The sequence below is a fragment of the Dysidea avara genome, chromosome 3 (genome assembly GCF_963678975.1).
Source record: "Dysidea avara chromosome 3, odDysAvar1.4, whole genome shotgun sequence".
Taxonomy (NCBI): domain Eukaryota; kingdom Metazoa; phylum Porifera; class Demospongiae; order Dictyoceratida; family Dysideidae; genus Dysidea; species Dysidea avara.
The window spans coordinates 4,427,095-4,443,563 of record NC_089274.1 but is presented as its reverse complement, the minus strand read 5'-3'; the positions used below and the strand labels follow the sequence as shown (position 1 = coordinate 4,443,563).

The 16,469-nt window shown below is 37.0% G+C and overlaps 1 protein-coding gene across 2 annotated transcripts in view; it reads left to right on the top strand.

Moving 5' to 3' along the window:
- Positions 1-15,430, top strand: part of LOC136248996 (leucine-rich repeat serine/threonine-protein kinase 1-like) — a 31,995-nt gene extending 16,565 nt beyond the window's left edge. The window contains exons 7-20 of one of the 2 annotated variants that reach the window (XM_066040875.1): positions 31-229; positions 276-398; positions 449-680; positions 1,109-1,265; positions 1,319-1,389; positions 1,436-1,546; positions 2,960-4,344; positions 10,781-10,909; positions 10,963-11,259; positions 11,314-11,574; positions 11,626-11,757; positions 11,803-12,219; positions 14,204-14,801; positions 14,857-15,430. In XM_066040875.1, coding sequence (XP_065896947.1) covers positions 31-229; positions 276-398; positions 449-680; positions 1,109-1,265; positions 1,319-1,389; positions 1,436-1,546; positions 2,960-4,344; positions 10,781-10,909; positions 10,963-11,259; positions 11,314-11,574; positions 11,626-11,757; positions 11,803-12,219; positions 14,204-14,801; positions 14,857-15,293 — 4,549 coding nt within the window. In that variant the 3' untranslated portion in view covers positions 15,294-15,430. Of the gene's footprint in view, positions 1-30; positions 230-275; positions 399-448; positions 681-1,108; positions 1,266-1,318; positions 1,390-1,435; positions 1,547-2,959; positions 4,345-10,780; positions 10,910-10,962; positions 11,260-11,313; positions 11,575-11,625; positions 11,758-11,802; positions 12,220-14,203; positions 14,802-14,856 lie in introns of those variants that run through there. The other variant, XM_066040876.1, reaches the window with a different exon arrangement.
- Positions 15,431-16,469: the final 1,039 nt, after the last annotated feature.

Genomic DNA, 16,469 nt, shown 5'->3' with positions numbered 1-16,469 from the left:
AGGAAAGTTTAATTTAATAACTCAATACAGCTCAGTATCATATCGAATGATCAATTTGATGATAGTTGGGGGTAATAGAAATGGTAAAACATCGCTGATGAGGAGGCTGTGTAAAGATGGAACGAAGGCACCAGCAACAGTGGATGAAATTTGTATCTGTAATTGGGAATTCCTTTCTGATCCTTCAGCTGCTGCTGTGAATTTTAAAATATGGGATTTTCCCAGTCAGGTATGAATACTAACCATCATTAAATTATTTTGAGTCTATTGTGCAGGATCACAGTCACACACTGAACTACTGCTTCTATGCAAAGCAAGCAGTTTATTTAGTTGTATTCAATCTGATGGATGGTGACTTTGGAATTGCTGAATTATATAGTTTCTTAAGAAATATTAAGGTTTGTAAATACATTAAAATATGTATGCATTTGCATATACGTACACACAGGTACACGCTCCTGAGTGTCCAGTTATTATTGTTGGTACACATCGTGATCTAGTCAGCAATTTAAAGGAAGAATATATAGATCAAGATGTCAGGCAGAAATACTCTGATACCAGTTATTATCCTACAATCACTAATGTTTGTTGCATCAGCAATACCGATGGAAGTATTAAAACACTAAGGAAAAAGATTTACACCACTGCGGCACATTTGTATATCGATGGCAAGCAAAAATGTCAGTTTTATCTAGGGACAACTGTGGGTATATAGTTCAAACAAACTGCAAAAATACTTTTGCTTATATTGAAGTTCCTACATGGTGTGAATCTCTGAATGCTGCGTTATTAGTATGCACATCTTTAATAGCACTACAAATTGTAATGGTAACTATTAATACAGTTTCATGAAGGTTATTAACATAAATTTCAGATTTCATACGTAAAAGTATTAATGCAAAACACATTCATGGAAATCAACTACAGATTGCATACAAGCTCATTTTATGTTGCCACAATTCAAGCAAACTTGTGCTTATATATTAGTTGCTATATCATTATGCACAATTAAAAATAATGGATAGTATAACATGTATTTATATAAATAATGTTGTTGGCATTATGTATGTTATATATACTGATAATGTTAATTTAATTTGTCAATTAGTAACTCTGAAGTTCGACAAACCAGTGGATGACCCAGATGCACTCATGCAACAGAAGATACCGAAATCATACTTACATTTACAAAAGGAAATTCATGACAAAGCATTAGAAATGAAACAAAACCAAGTGGCCCCTATTATGAATAAAGACGAGTTCTGGTGAGTTTCTTTAAGCATTGTGTACCTCTGCTTTAATCATGTGTGTACTTTAGCAAATCTTTCTTTTTACTGCTGCAAGATGAAGAAGAGCTTGCTTCAGCTGTGGAGTTTCTGCATTGTCAAAGTCTGTGTATGTGTATGTGTGTTTATTAATTAATAAAATATAATAGGAGGATTACTACACTTCAAAGATCCTGCTGTTGAAATGTACTACTTTCTTGACATTCAATGGATATTTAATATGATGGTTAACACAACAAGGATACCAAGAAGCAATGATGGTAAATATTACATAAGTAGGCACTTGTTATTAGATTGCACATTGTTTGGAGATCAAGTTTGCTGCTTGGGATTTTTTCTGCATTCGACAAAGTTTCAATATCATGATTCTTGCTACCTGCTGTATAGGCCTTCAGTACATCCCTGGTAACCTATAGTATTTCAGTATGAGTTGAAAAATGAATGGGATAAAGCTGAGGCAATAGAGCAGGCCAAAGAATGGAGGTAGTAGAGCGCCATAGTACGAACAATCTGTTATTTCTGATAAAATTATGAAACTTTCCAAATAAATATTCCTATATTTTAATATAATGCCATTGCAAATTTGTGGCCTTGCAGCCATTAATTATCACTTTCATCTTTTTCCCTGAGGCATTATTTTACACGGTTTAAAATTATATGTATTGCTAAAAGCATAGGTATACAACTCTTAGCTTCCAAAAAATTGCTACAAAATTGTAAAAAAAAATTATTTAGTGGAATTTTCTACTACCTAACTGACTGGCTGGCTGGCTGGCTGACTGACTGACTGACTGACTGACTGACTGACTGACTGACTGACTGACTGACTGACTGACTGACTGACTGACTGACTGACTGACTGACTGACTGACTGACTGACTGACTGACTGACTGACTGACTGACTGACTGACTGACTGACTGACTGACTGACTGACTGACTGACTGACTGACTGACTGACTGACTGACTGACTGACTGACTGACTGACTGACTAGCTGGCTGGCTGGCTGGCTGACTGACTAATGCCTTCAGACAAGCATAAGTTGATAATGGCTAAGACGCAGGCTTGATTTTTTCATCGCTTCAGCCTGACAGGTGCATTTTGGCATACTGCAGTACATACAACACATGTTTCATGGACTTACCTGTATCCTCCTTTGTCTCTCATTTATCTTTGCTGACAATGCGAGGTGTCATTTTGTGGTAGCACCACATGATAGCTTCCCTATGTTTGACAGGAATTGTCCAAGTTTACTGGCAGAATAAACATAGCTGAAAATGGTAATTCAATAAAAGATAGTTGGGGCACATATTTAGACTAAAACAATAAGCCTGGCGCCATTCCTTCTATTCTAATGCAGTATGCGTGGGTTCACCAGTAATAATAATGTTACAAAAAAGTAAACAAATGTAAGGAATTTTAAATTCGATTTGGGATCACAGAAAAAAAGTAGTGAAACAAGGGAGGTCACCTACACCTGAAAATATACTAGTGGATATACAATCCCTAATTTACTGACTGAAGTAGGGATTTAATGTCCACTATCATCCTCTACTTTTTTTTTCTATGATCCCTATATAATTTTTTTTGTTAATAAATGGCTCACTCATTGAAAAGATAATTAGTGATAATAATTTTAAATAATTATTGTTCTATTTAATGTGCTTTGTAGGAACAATTTTAAAAGATGATCTGATAGCTCAGAGTGTTCTTCCCATACCTATACATCTTCAGTCTGGATTGCTGGCATTATTTGCCCAATTTCACTTTGCCATCCCTTTGGATGACAAATATGTGTTTGTTTACAGTTTGCTTCCTGAAGAATTACAGCTGCCAGAGAAGCAGACAATATTTAATGAACCCAAAACAACACACAACGATGACAATTTGTTTAAGAAAAAACTGCACAGAGGTCTGAATGCACTGAAAAAGAGAGCAGCTTTTACGGCAACAAAACATAAGGGTGACCCTCAGATTAAGAATGTGCTACTGTACAAAAATAGTAGTTCAGTAGATGATGGAGATGAGACCACTACTGATATCACAGACGGTGTCGATCACACAGATTCACAGCCCGTATTTGATGAGAAGGAAATGATACAAAATGGTGAGAGAAGTCCAAATGATGCTTATCTAGAAACATTGAATTATCCTTCTGACCAAAGTCGCACAGCCTCAAATCTCTCAATGCTTTTACCAGGTTTACGAGAATCTAAAATATTTCAGTCATTCCCTCAGCTAAACATAGTAGACTCTTTGTCATTTGAAAATTCTACTGATTTATCTTCCCCAAACAAATTACAATCCTACAATCAATCATGGTTAAAAGCAGCTAACTTAGATCCTGTCTTACACCCACCTTTGTATCGTTTTTGGCCTGCCACGTTCATACCAGACGGATTTTGGCCTCAACTGTTCACAAGGATCATTTCAGACAATGGCATCACTACAGCTTTGTCAACCTTACTACATACAGCGTTGCAGAATCGTGAATATGATTTAAGCCATGCTAGTACTGCTGCACCTTCCCTATGGAAATTGTACCAGAAAGCATGTAAGATTGAATATGATGAAATTGAACTTCTAGAATTGAAACAAGTGACTAATACTAAAAGAAACACCAAAACTATCAATCTCTCAGAGCAATATGAGAATCAGATTGAATTTAAAATGAGCATTCGAAACATGGCTTTGGTACACAAAAACTATGGCAAAAATAGTTCTTATGGACTAAAGGCTGTACTGAAGTTAGCTACTCGTATTTTGATTTTGATTGAGCAACATATCCTGGATATTGGAAGTGAATGGTTTCCTGGGACAATTCGCAGCAGCCGCAGTAAAGAAATCCTTTCCTATGTGCCTTGTCCATTGTGTTTAACAGAAGACAGCAGTGTGTCAAGTTTTGATGATGCTACATGCCGAATCATGTGCTGTGATGGATGCCAAGTAGTTTGTTTTAGTTTAAAAGAACTGTTAACAGCTTATGCTCAGCCATCTATGAGTATAAATTGTCCTGTTCACAATGAAATGCTTGTCCAGCAATTAGCTCCAGATATGGCAAGTTCAATATATGTGTACTTACAATTGTGTAGCAGTATAACATAATAACATGCATCATAACTTTAGAGCTAGTACATTTGAATCTCTTGAATATAATGTGGTACATATAATATGAGTAATTATTAGTAAGACGATACGATAGTACGAACCGCAAAGGTTTGGGCATGACCCATGAAAAAACATTACCCAAAAACCAGCCTCACTTTTCCCTGACGATGATGAAGCAGTATTGGTTACAAGCCTTCAAATCAACCTGAAATGCTTTCAACAAGTTGGTATGATTTTTTTACAGAATTTTCTAGTGACTGACTGACTGATTGACTGACTGATGCCTTCAGGCAAGCGTAACTCAATAATAACACGGGCTTGATTTTTTCACTGTTCAACATCACTTCAACGAGACACGAGCCTTTTGGCATACTGTAGTATGTACAATGCATTCATGGACTTACCAGTGTCCTCCTTTGTGTCCCATTCATCTTTGTTGACAGCGAAAGATATTGATTTGGCAGTAGCGCATGATGGCCTCCCTTCGTAACAGAAATCATCCGTATATTTCATAGTGGCTACTTTGATTGCAGAGCTGCTTTTCGAACAGTTCTTGATTCATAATGGGTTGAACATAGCTGACAACAAAGCATAATGGATACTTCACTTTTCAGGCAACAATTGATAGCTGGGATACACAGCGCCATTTCTTTCTTTTGATGCGGTATGCATGGATTCACCAGTCATAATAATTTTATTTTACAAAAAAAAAAAGTTAACAAACAAGTACACCAAAAATTTGGAATTTTCAACTAGAGTAGGGACCATAACACATCGATAAAAAGTACTGAAACAAGCTGGAGTAGTGCACGATATTAAATCACAGTAAAATATTAAGAAGTGTTGTATCCCTACTGTGCATTTCCATTATGGTATCTTGAGCACAGTAGGGATATAACACTTCTTGCTGTTTTAATGCTATGGTCCCTACTTTAGTTGAAAATTCTAATTTTTTGTGTACTTGTTAGTATTTGTATTGTGCTAGATTATACCATTAATTTTATTATGTAGCAGTCAATTAAAAGTATGAAAAGATGGCCTAGTATTTTGCAGTTGGTGTTTAAATGTGGCACTGAAAATTCACAAGATGACCTACCAGTTGTATCATACAGTATAATAGTACTGTGTATTAGGGATCCTGAAGGTTTGGGCCTTTCTGGCCAAAACTATCAGCCATCCTGGTGCCTTGGAAGTATTGGATAAGTATAACCAAACCCAAAAGTACCTTCAGTATGACCCAAAATGCTTCCAATAGGTTGCTACAATTTCTTTCAATTTATTTAGAATTTTCTACTGACTGACTGCCTGACTGACTGACCTATAGACAAGCATAACTGCTAAGGCTACGGGCTTGATTTTTTCTAGGGGTGAAACGAATAATACGAATATTCGAATTTGAATTTGTACAAACAAATTATTTTAACACCAATATATTCGATACATGTAATTACGTATGCGCACACCTGTTAAGATGGCTGCTGGTGAACGTGATGAAGATGTAGCTGTTAAATTTCAACAAAAACAAAGCTCTGTAGTGTGGAGACACTTAGTAAGAAAGAAGAAACATTCTGTTTGTAAACATTGTGGAAAAACATTCATGTATCATGGAGGAACGAGCAACCTTCGCAGCCACCTGAAAGCTCTCCACTCGACTTTATGGACAGCCAGCCTGAGTGATGAAGATGAGGATGGAGAAATAACCATTGCTGGCACCAAGCGCATTGATGCGTATGTTGTGAGCAATTTGCGGAAAGTTTGTAGCAGTGCCAGGGTGGAGGTTATCACTAACTTAGTAGTTGACCGGATCTCTGCCAACAGTCGCCCAATCAGTGTTGTTGAAGATACAGGTTTGCAACAACTTTTCGCATATGTGGAGCCAGTTTATAGTCTGTCCAGTCATACACATGTTGCTTCCATCGTGAAAAACGCCATACTAATGCAAAGAAAAGTTTAACTACTCTTTTGGGAAAAGAAACCCATTTTGCAGCCATAACAACAGATACATGGACGTCTAGAGTTGTGAAATCATTTGCCACATACACTGTGCACTTTATTGATAGTGAATGGAGTCTACAAAGTTATGTATTGGCTACCAGGGTAATGGATGGAAGACACACAGGTGTCAACATTGCACAACATTTATGCACAGTAGTGAAAGAATTCCTGCCACTGGACAAAGTTTGTGGCTTAGTCCATGATGAGGCAGCTAACATGGTTGCTGTAGGATGACAACTGCATGATGACCTTGGATATGAAAGTTTAGCTTGTGCAGCACATATGCTTCAGACTTGTCATAGGCACTCTTTCGATTCTTCACAACATATCCAGAAGTTGCTCAGCCAGGCCAGAAAACTGGTTGGTCATTTTCACCATAGTGCTTTGGCCACGGAGGCTCTATGTGCACGCCAAATATCACATACTGATGCTAGCAGTTCTGTTGAGCAACGACCTGTTAAAGTTATACAAGATGTTTCCACTAGGTGGAACAGTGTGTTCTTCATGTTACAACACCTTGTTAAATTAAAATGGCTGTGTTGGAGGATGACTCAGTCACGCACAAGCCTGAACACTGTGCTTTATCACTGAAAGACAAAATGTGGGTGCTGGCTAAGGATCTAGTTAAAGTGCTCATTCCAGCAGAAAGAGCTACTGCACTACTTGGTGGCCAGAATTATGTTACTGTGGCTTTTTGTGCTTCCCATAGTTTCATCTTTGGTGAAACATCTGCAAAAAGAAGAAACAAAATTAAGCAAGGAGCAAGGATCAGGTGAACAAATAGTAAAAATATTTTGCTCTACCTTAATACAGGAGTTTAGAAATAAATTTAAATTAGACCCTGTTTATCCAACTGGTGTTTCAGCTCTAACAGCTTCACTTGATCCTCACTCTCGTGGTTTAACTTACTTACCCAATGACAGCAGTCAAGCAGTGACTCATCTACTAATGAAGTGAAGCAGGTGGAACAAACCCACCACCTAAAAAGAAGAAAAAAAAAAGCAGTAAAGACAAGGGGTACGAATTAGACTTCTTTTTTGGAGGTGACAATTCAGACCAAGATTGTCCACAAAGTGTATTATTACAAGAAGAATTGAACGCTTACTTCACAAAAAGACCTCCTCCAGCTGATACAGAACCGCTTTATTGGTAGAAAACAAATGCTTCTCTCGTTATCCTTTTTTGAGCATATTAGCAAGAAAATCCCAGCAACTTCTGTCCCTTCCGAACGAATATTTTCAGGTGCTGGTCACATTATCTCGAAATTGAGAGTCTCCTTGTCCCTAGAGAATGTTTATGCTTTGCTGTTTTTAAGACAGAATGTAGAACTGTCAAACCCTGGCCAAATTACTCAAGTGGCAAAATATTCTCCTGAAGTAGCTAGTTCTGCCTGAAGAAATTGATGAGGTTGTAGAGTATTCACATTCAGAGTCTGAAGATGTATAAAATTGTGAACAGTTAAGGGTGCTCTGTACAGTTACGCGTATGGCTTCTGAGGTTAGCACAGCTGGAGTTTACTAATGGATTCCCATGGTCACCAGTAATTATCTAATTAGTCTGTGGCTTGTTTATCGTGTGGCGTGCCCAACAAGAAAATGTTTTTTATGATGAAATAACCTGCCACAAACGAGCGATATACATGAAGGAAGCGAAGTAAGTGTTGTATCTTCTTCATCGTGGTCTAATGAATATAGCGATCCGTAATTTACCGACTATCTTCCGGTTACGCAATTAAGAAACAATAACTGTGGCCACACAACAGCTGCGGGCGCCTCAGTTTCTACACCTTGATACTAAAATTAGAACTAGTTCGTCATTTTAGACCCGATAGGCATGAAAATTTCAGATGGGCAAGCATGGTATTTATGCATTAAAAAAGCGTTTGTCGTTTTTTGATAGCTCCTTCTGGCGAAGAATGGCGTGGAGGTAAAGAAGACTGATTAGTGCCAGCACAAAAGCGGGAGAAGAGTATCTGATGACTGAGAAGCCAGAGAACAAAAATAGAAACGCACGTTTGTTTGTACAGTTTTCAATAATGTATTTTTAAAGAATCAAGTCTCTAGGGCATAAACTGTGGGACTAGTTCTAGTTTGAAGCGAAAATTTATAAGTCACCTTCTACAGTGAGTTAAGACATGGGATTTGAACTAAAATGTGCAGTAGTGATAGCTTATTGCAAATAAAAAGAGTTTAGCAGAATAGTTCAATCCATTCGTAAGTTATAGGAGAAAATATAATTTACGGGAAGCCATACGCGCAACTGTACAGAGCACCCTTAAGTGTAACTAAACTGTGAGTGTTTGACTTTCTACCTTTTAATAGTTTTGATGTTTATGTAGTATATAAGTCATAAGCCATTAGTTTGTATGTTTCCTTCTTCTCTTGCTACATTTATCATAAAGAATGTATTTGTTAATTCGTTCATTTATGTAAAGAATATTCGAACACTCATTTTTAATATTCGTTTCACTCCTAATTTTCTCACTGTTCGACATAGCTTCAGCCCACCAGGTGCCTTTTGGCATGCCACAGTACGTATAATGCATGCTTCATGGACATACCTGTGTCCTCCTTTGTGTCCCATTTATCTTTGCTGCCAGTGCAAGGTGTCAATTCACGGTAGCACGCGTGATGGCTTTCCTACGTTTGTAATAGAAATCATCCAAGTTTTCTGTTATTACTGGATTAATTGCAGTGGTACTTCTCGTAGTGTTCTTCATTAGTGGTACTTCTCGTAGTGTTCTTCATTAGTGGTACTTCTCATAGTCTTCTTCATTAGTGGTACTTCTCGTAGTGTTCTTCATTAGTGGTACTTCTCGTAGTGTTCTTCATTAGTGGAACTTCTCGTAGTGTTCTTCATTAGTGGTACTTCTCGTAGTGTTCTTCATTAGTTGTACTTCTCATAGTGTTCTTCATTAGTGGTACTTCTCGTAGTGTTCTTCATTAGTGGTACTTCTCGTAGTGTTCTTCATTAGTGGAACTTCTCGTAGTGTTCTTCATTAGTTGTACTTCTCGTAGTGTTCTTCATTAGTGGTACTTCTTGTAGTGTTCTTCATTAGTGGTACTTCTCGTAGTGTTCTTCATTAGTGGTACTTCTCGTAGTGTTCTTCATTAGTGGTACTTCTCGTAGTGTTCTTCATTAGTGGTACTTCTCGTAGTGTTCTTCATTAGTGGTACTTCTCGTAGTGTTCTTCATTAGTGGTACTTCTCGTAGTGTTCTTCATTAGTGGTACTTCTCGTAGTGTTCTTCATTAGTGGTACTTCTTGTAGTGTTCTTCATTAGTGGTACTTCTCGTAGTGTTCTTCATTAGTGGAACTTCTCGTAGTGTTCTTCATTAGTGGTACTTCTCGTAGTGTTCTTCATTAGTGGTACTTCTCGTAGTGTTCTTCATTAGTGGTACTTCTCGTAGTGTTCTTCATTAGTGGTACTTCTCGTAGTGTTCTTCATTAGTGGTACTTCTCGTAGTGTTCTTCATTAGTGGTACTTCTCGTAGTGTTCTTCATTAGTGGTACTTCTCGTAGTGTTCTTCATTAGTGGTACTTCTCGTAGTGTTCTTCATTAGTGGTACTTCTCGTAGTGTTCTTCATTAGTGGTACTTCTCGTAGTGTTCTTCATTAGTTGTACTTCTCGTAGTGTTCTTCATTAGTTGTACTTCTCATAGTGTACTTCATTAGTGGTACTTCTCGTAGTGTTCTTCATTAGTTGTACTTCTCGTAGTGTTCTTCATTAGTTGTACTTCTCGTAGTGTTCTTCATTTGTAACACTGGGTGACAGGCTGAACTTAGTAGAAAAACAAAGCATGATAGCCACTTAGCTATTCCAATAATTGATAGTTAGGGGGATGTTCAGACGAAAACAATAAACCTGGTACCATTCTTTCTTTTAATGCAGAATGCATGGGTTCACCAGTCATAATGCCAATACTAATTCTAATAATAATGTTGCAAGCAACAAGTATAAGGAAACATTATATGAGGCAAAATGGTATTCTTTTACATGCAAATGCAGCAACCATAGCTGTACTCGTTGTGGCCTTGCTTCAGGGCTTTTTAGTCACTAATTCACAGCACAGAATGCTTTATATAAGAATTTAAGTTCAATTTAGGGATCATAGAAATACACGTAATAAAACAAGAGAAGTCACCTACACCTGAAGATATACTAGTGGACATTTAATCCCTAATTCAGTTGTGGGTATAGACTAAAGTAGAGATTTAATGTCCACTAGAATATCTTCAGGTGTAGGCAACTTCCCTTGTTTCACTACTTTTTATTTCTATGATCCCTAATTGAACTTAAAATTGCTATTTTTCCTTGTACTTGTTGTTTAATTGAATCAACAAATCCACAACATTTCTGTTTGTAATATTGTATATATCTACCTGATTAGTGCTTTGAAGACTTGGATGAAGATATAGTCTGTGGTCCAGATATACCATTGACTATAGACAAAGATAAAGTACTAGGTAGTGGTGGTTCAGCTCTGGTGCTCAGGGGAGAAATAAAAAGTAATGACATGGTAAGTAAACTACAACTTTCTTCAGTTGTCATGCTGTTTTTATTTGTGTGTAGCGTCAACTGGTTGCTGTAAAGATTATAAGAGAAGAATCCAAACGTATAAAGCAACTTACAGATTTTTTTAGGAGTTACACGACGTCAGTTGAGAATTACAGAGTAATCAGAAAAGAAGTGTTGTTCCTCTCTACACTACATCATGACAACCTAACTCAGTTGTGTGGTGTATGCACTAATCCTTTCATGTTGTTAATGGAATTAGCTCCTCTTGGGAGTCTTGGTTCAATCCTGAAACAATACCGAGCTGCTAATTCTGTGTTGACCCCTGTTGTATTGCAAGCATCAATGTGCCAGGTGAATAATAACCATTTTAATTACTAAATACTGCATTTTTTAAAAATATTTCAGATTGCATCAGCATTGGCCTTTCTACATGAAAGACATGTAGTGTATCTTGATTTAAAATCTGACAATGTCTTAGCATGGAAATTCCCAACGGCTAGTCATTCAAAAGCTGACAATGATGTTTTGCTAAAGATAACTGACTATGGTATTAGCAGAATATCTAGTGTAGCAAGTGAAATAAGATCTGAGTCAATTAGTGGTACACCAGGGTTTATTGCTCCTGAAGTCTACACTGGTAGACACCAAGTTCTACAGTCTAACAAGGTATATAGAGTTTTGTAGTATCATTTGTATAAATATTTATCTTCTGTTCAGATTGATGTTTTTTCATTTGGGATGTTTCTGTATGAGTTGGTTGCTTTGCTAAAGCCGTTTGAATTCCAGTCTGATCAAACAGAAGAAATGATCCGTAGAATGCAAAGACCACAAATTCCTGAATCTGCAAAAGTACAGTTAAAATTATGTATAATTTTTATTTTACTGTTTCCACAGGAAAATTTCACTCTGTGTCTTGCTCATAAAATTATGAAATGTTGTTGGCGACAAGATCCTAGAGAACGTCCTACCATGGCAAAGGTTTTGGAATGGAGTAAATTGCCAGAATTGTGTTGTTTACGAACTATACATAGCTTAAACCCAAGTGAACTTTTGTGTACTTGTCAGTGCCAAGTCACACGTAACCATGTACATGAATATGTTAATAGCAGGCCATCAAACATACAGTGCACCATTAAGAAATGTGAACAATTTCCTCCATTGTTCTCCCTTATAACATCACAAACTCCTCCAACTAATAGAAGGAGGGATAAAGTGAATCATCATACTCAAGTGTGGATAGCCCAATATAGTGATGAAGCTACTTCAAAACTTACAATTATTACTTTTAGAAGTAGTGATCTTGGTTATCGAGTAAGTTTCTTCTGAGTTTCGATGTGCAATAATGGTGTTGGTACCAATACATTGTGTATATCAGTATCAACACATTACCAGATTAACTGAGGTATGTTCCGGTTCCAAAAATGGAAGGAAATGATGGACCTATTATCATCCACTTTTAGAAGGTTCTGTAGTCACATACAATTGTCTTCCAAAAGTGGAAGGAAATGATGCATTTCTCTTATATAGAGAGCCAAATTAGAAAGAACATTCAATTTTTGGATTGAAATTGCCATCCAAACTTGGATGGTAGTTACATGAAACAATAACCATCCAAATTTGGATTGTTCTTGTCATCCAAACTTGGATGATAATGTCATTAATCAATAATCATCCAAGTTTGGATTGTTTTTGTCATCCAAACTTGGATGATAATGTCATTAATCAATAACCACCCAAATTTGGATTGTTCTTGTCATCCAAACAAAGAACCTTCCACAATTGGATGATTTTTGCCATCCAATTACGGATTTTGATTTACTTATTCAAAATCGCATTGTTCCTTTTATTTAGACTTTAAATGAGGAATTATCAAACAGTACGATAGTACTGTTTAAGTAGGGATCCGGGTGAATTTGGGGTGTGCCTCAAATTTCAATCCCTCAAAAATCATCCTAGAAGCATCTCACCCAGCAAATAAACCTTTTACCAAAGAGTCTTCATGTTTTTAACTTCATTTTTAGCATTAGATATAAGAAAACGACTAAAGAAGTGCTAAAATTCGATTTCTAAAAAATCACTAAAATAGAAATTTTTGTCTGCCTGACCACAGTCGCAAGGCTAGAGGCCAAACGAAGCAACACACCATCACCATTTTTCGCCACACTATTTAACTCACTGTTGGGATGTGCCTTTTTGGGTTCCGACAAGTGTCTGCCTTCTGCGCTTTCCCTTTTCTTTCATCTTCAATTACAGATCGTCTTCTTCTTTTCCAGTCACGGAGGCGTTAATAATTCGTATCAACACTTTCCTTAGAGCTGTTTTAGCGATTTTTTAGAAATAGAATTTCAGCACCTTTTCTAGTTGTTTTCTGATATATAATGCTAGAAATAAAGTTAGAAGCGTGAAGACGCTTTAGTCGCTTTAGTAAAAGGTTTATTTTTGCTGCGTGAGATGTTTCTAGGATGATTTTTGAGGGATTGAAATTTGAGGCGCGTGCCAAATTCACCCTGATCCCTACATAAACAGTACTATCGTACTGTTTGATACATACATGCATACTTCTGCCACACATGCATACAAACACTCAATTTATTATGCAGGAACACATTGATGTGCTCCTCAGTGGTTACTGCATGTGGAAGCATGTACAAAGGAATGCCTAACCATGGAGTAAAGCAATGATATACCCCTAGCCAAAGAAATGTGACAACCACTACCGAGATGGGAATCTTTGTTCGGATGACAAAAACGATCCAAATTTGGATGGCTATTGTTTCATGTCATTATCATCCAAGTTTGGATGACAAGAACAATCCAAATTTGGATGGTCATTGTTTCAAGACATTATCATCCAAGTTTGGATGACAAGAACAATCCAAAAATGGAATATTCTTTCTAATTTGGCTCTCTATATAAGAGAAATGCATCATTTCTTTCCACTTTTGAAAGACAATTGTATGTGACTACAGAACCTTCCAAAAGTGGATGATAATAGGTCCATCATTTCCTTCCATTTTTGGAACCGGAACATATATGGATTAACTACCATAATAATAATATGTTCTGGTGACTTAGCAGTGCAGTGTATGATTATGCCTTAGGGGTAATGTGTATTGGGTTTGACCACACTTTTTCATCACATGGTTTTAGGTAGTCAGTCTTTCTGAGATTATGCAATAGACAGGTTCAGTATCATATGAGTTTTGTAAATGGTCATGCACAGTATTCTACAAATATTGGTATGGGATTTGTAATTGTTAAATATGAAATGTTACTACTTTATATATCACTGTAGATACATGAAGACAGCACTCCGAAGGTATTAGCTATGGCCAATGTTGCCAATTACATGTGGGTGTACACTGTTGATCACAAAATTTACATTGTTCACACTGCAAAAATGCAAGTTATTTGTTGCGTGGACTTGGAAAATTCATCATTGCGAGTTGTACAGTTGTTACATGTTCCAGAATGGCACACAGTACTGGTCCTGTGGGAGTTGTCAGAAGTATGGTGTCTGTATGATGAAGTTGATATATCAGGAATACATGTGATTGGAACTTTGCAATTAAACAGACATAATCCCATCAGCATGTTGTGTAAAGTTGATATCCAGCAAATGACGGAAGTTTGGGCAACCAGAGAAGATAAAGAAATTGTAGTCCTCACACAATCTCCAACTGGATGTTCTGAAAATAAAGTACTAGAATGTTCAATAATGATTGTAGCTGATAAAAGTAAAAATTTTAACTGTAATCTTATCAAAAGCTTTAACATTGGTACACAAAAATCAGCAACACATGTGTGGGCCTCCTTTGAAGGACGTTCACAGTTAGTCTGTTGGGAACCAGAGAGTAAAGCTCAACTACATTCAGTGTCCTTACATTGTGAAGGTTGGGAAAATTAGCGTACATCATTTTAGCTACATTTGCACTTTTGTTTTTGCAGGTGAAAATGGTGAAGTTACAGCACTGCTTGGCCATAAGAAGTGTTTGTACATTGGAACATCTCTGGGGACTGTTGAAGTGTTTGATTCAGAAAGTGGTTGTTTCTTGCAGCAATTTATGTGGCACGGCAATAAAGTTCAGTCATTACTAGAGCTTCCTCCTGAAATTAAGAAAAGTATTTGTGCCGAATATTCTTCTGAAAAATACAAATCGGTGTCACATAGTGAATTGGTGAAAGAATTTGTACCACGCAAAAGAAGGTCTCAAGAATCATTCCTACAAAGGAGGTCTTTCTCTGCACAAAAGCTAACATTTTCTACAGATTTTCCCCTGATTGCCACTTTAGGTGTCAACATGGCAAATTCATTAAACTTTAGTAACCAAAGCTCTACAAGTAATCCCATGTTCCTTACATGGACTGGCCTTCCATCCAGCTAAAAGCTGAGATGGATGACATGCATACATATAATATAGGTAAATAATATAACAAGATTGCATATGATATTTTGTAGTTTTCTTGTGTTTTGTATTCTACATGTCTTTAGATACTGCATGATCTACTGTTTAACCACAAAGGGTAAGGCCTGTTATTTGGTACATTATTGTTGTCAGCCACTGCTGTGGTGAATTTCTCAACCTGGGAGTGGATCTCAGCTGCTAATTCCACCTCTATTTGAGACTAAGTGCAAAAGTGAGATTTAATTAAAGGCAACAGATACTTTGGTAAAGAAGAATTTGAGATCAGTTACAGCTTCCATTTTTCCAAATTCTTCATGCTTATAAGCCCAATCTTTTATTTATTGAGGCTTTGCAGTACAGATGCTAAAATGTATCAGGGGCGGATCCAGAGTCTGGAAAGAGGGGGGGCACCTTGCTGAAAAAAAAGTTGAAGAGCAAAAAAAAAAAGGTCACAACAATAATAGCTAGTTATCCTTTACCAAATATATTATATCACGTATGTTATGTAAAATAAAATCCTATTTATAGCTTCCTAAGTAAGCTACACTTCCCCATGAACACTTTGACTGCTTTATTAGAGTGATTGGTGATTGACTGCTCTATTAGAGTATCTCGATCTTATATACATTTTTTTAAGGGGGGGCACGTGCCCCCCCCGGATCCGCCACTATGTATGTAGATACAGCTGGTAAAGATGTATATTTTAAAATTGTAGAAAGCAGAAAACCCATGACTGGACCTGAGCAGCCTGTCATCTGATTTACACTCAAGTGCTTACAGGAGTCTTTCAGGCAGCCAGGATATTTTCTCCATATCCCTAGCAACCCTAGAGAGTGGCTTATTATCTCAAAATATCCCATGTGGAACCTTATTAAGGCTTTACAGCACTGGTATAGTCCTAATAAATAAATGTAAAAGCTTAAGCCCAACTGTGGGGTTATAACCCATGTGATATAAAGCAGGCAGCTATAGGTAGATCTTACACTGTCACATTTCCTCTTTCAGAAAAGGTGCAGCATTGCAGTCAGAGCTGTTACTGCCTATTTCTGGAATCTGCATATTATATTCAATCAATTGACAATGTAACCACATCACCCCCTCAGGCCTTGTGGGGTCAACATTTGCCTGAAAAGCAGGCAATATGTGAACCCATCA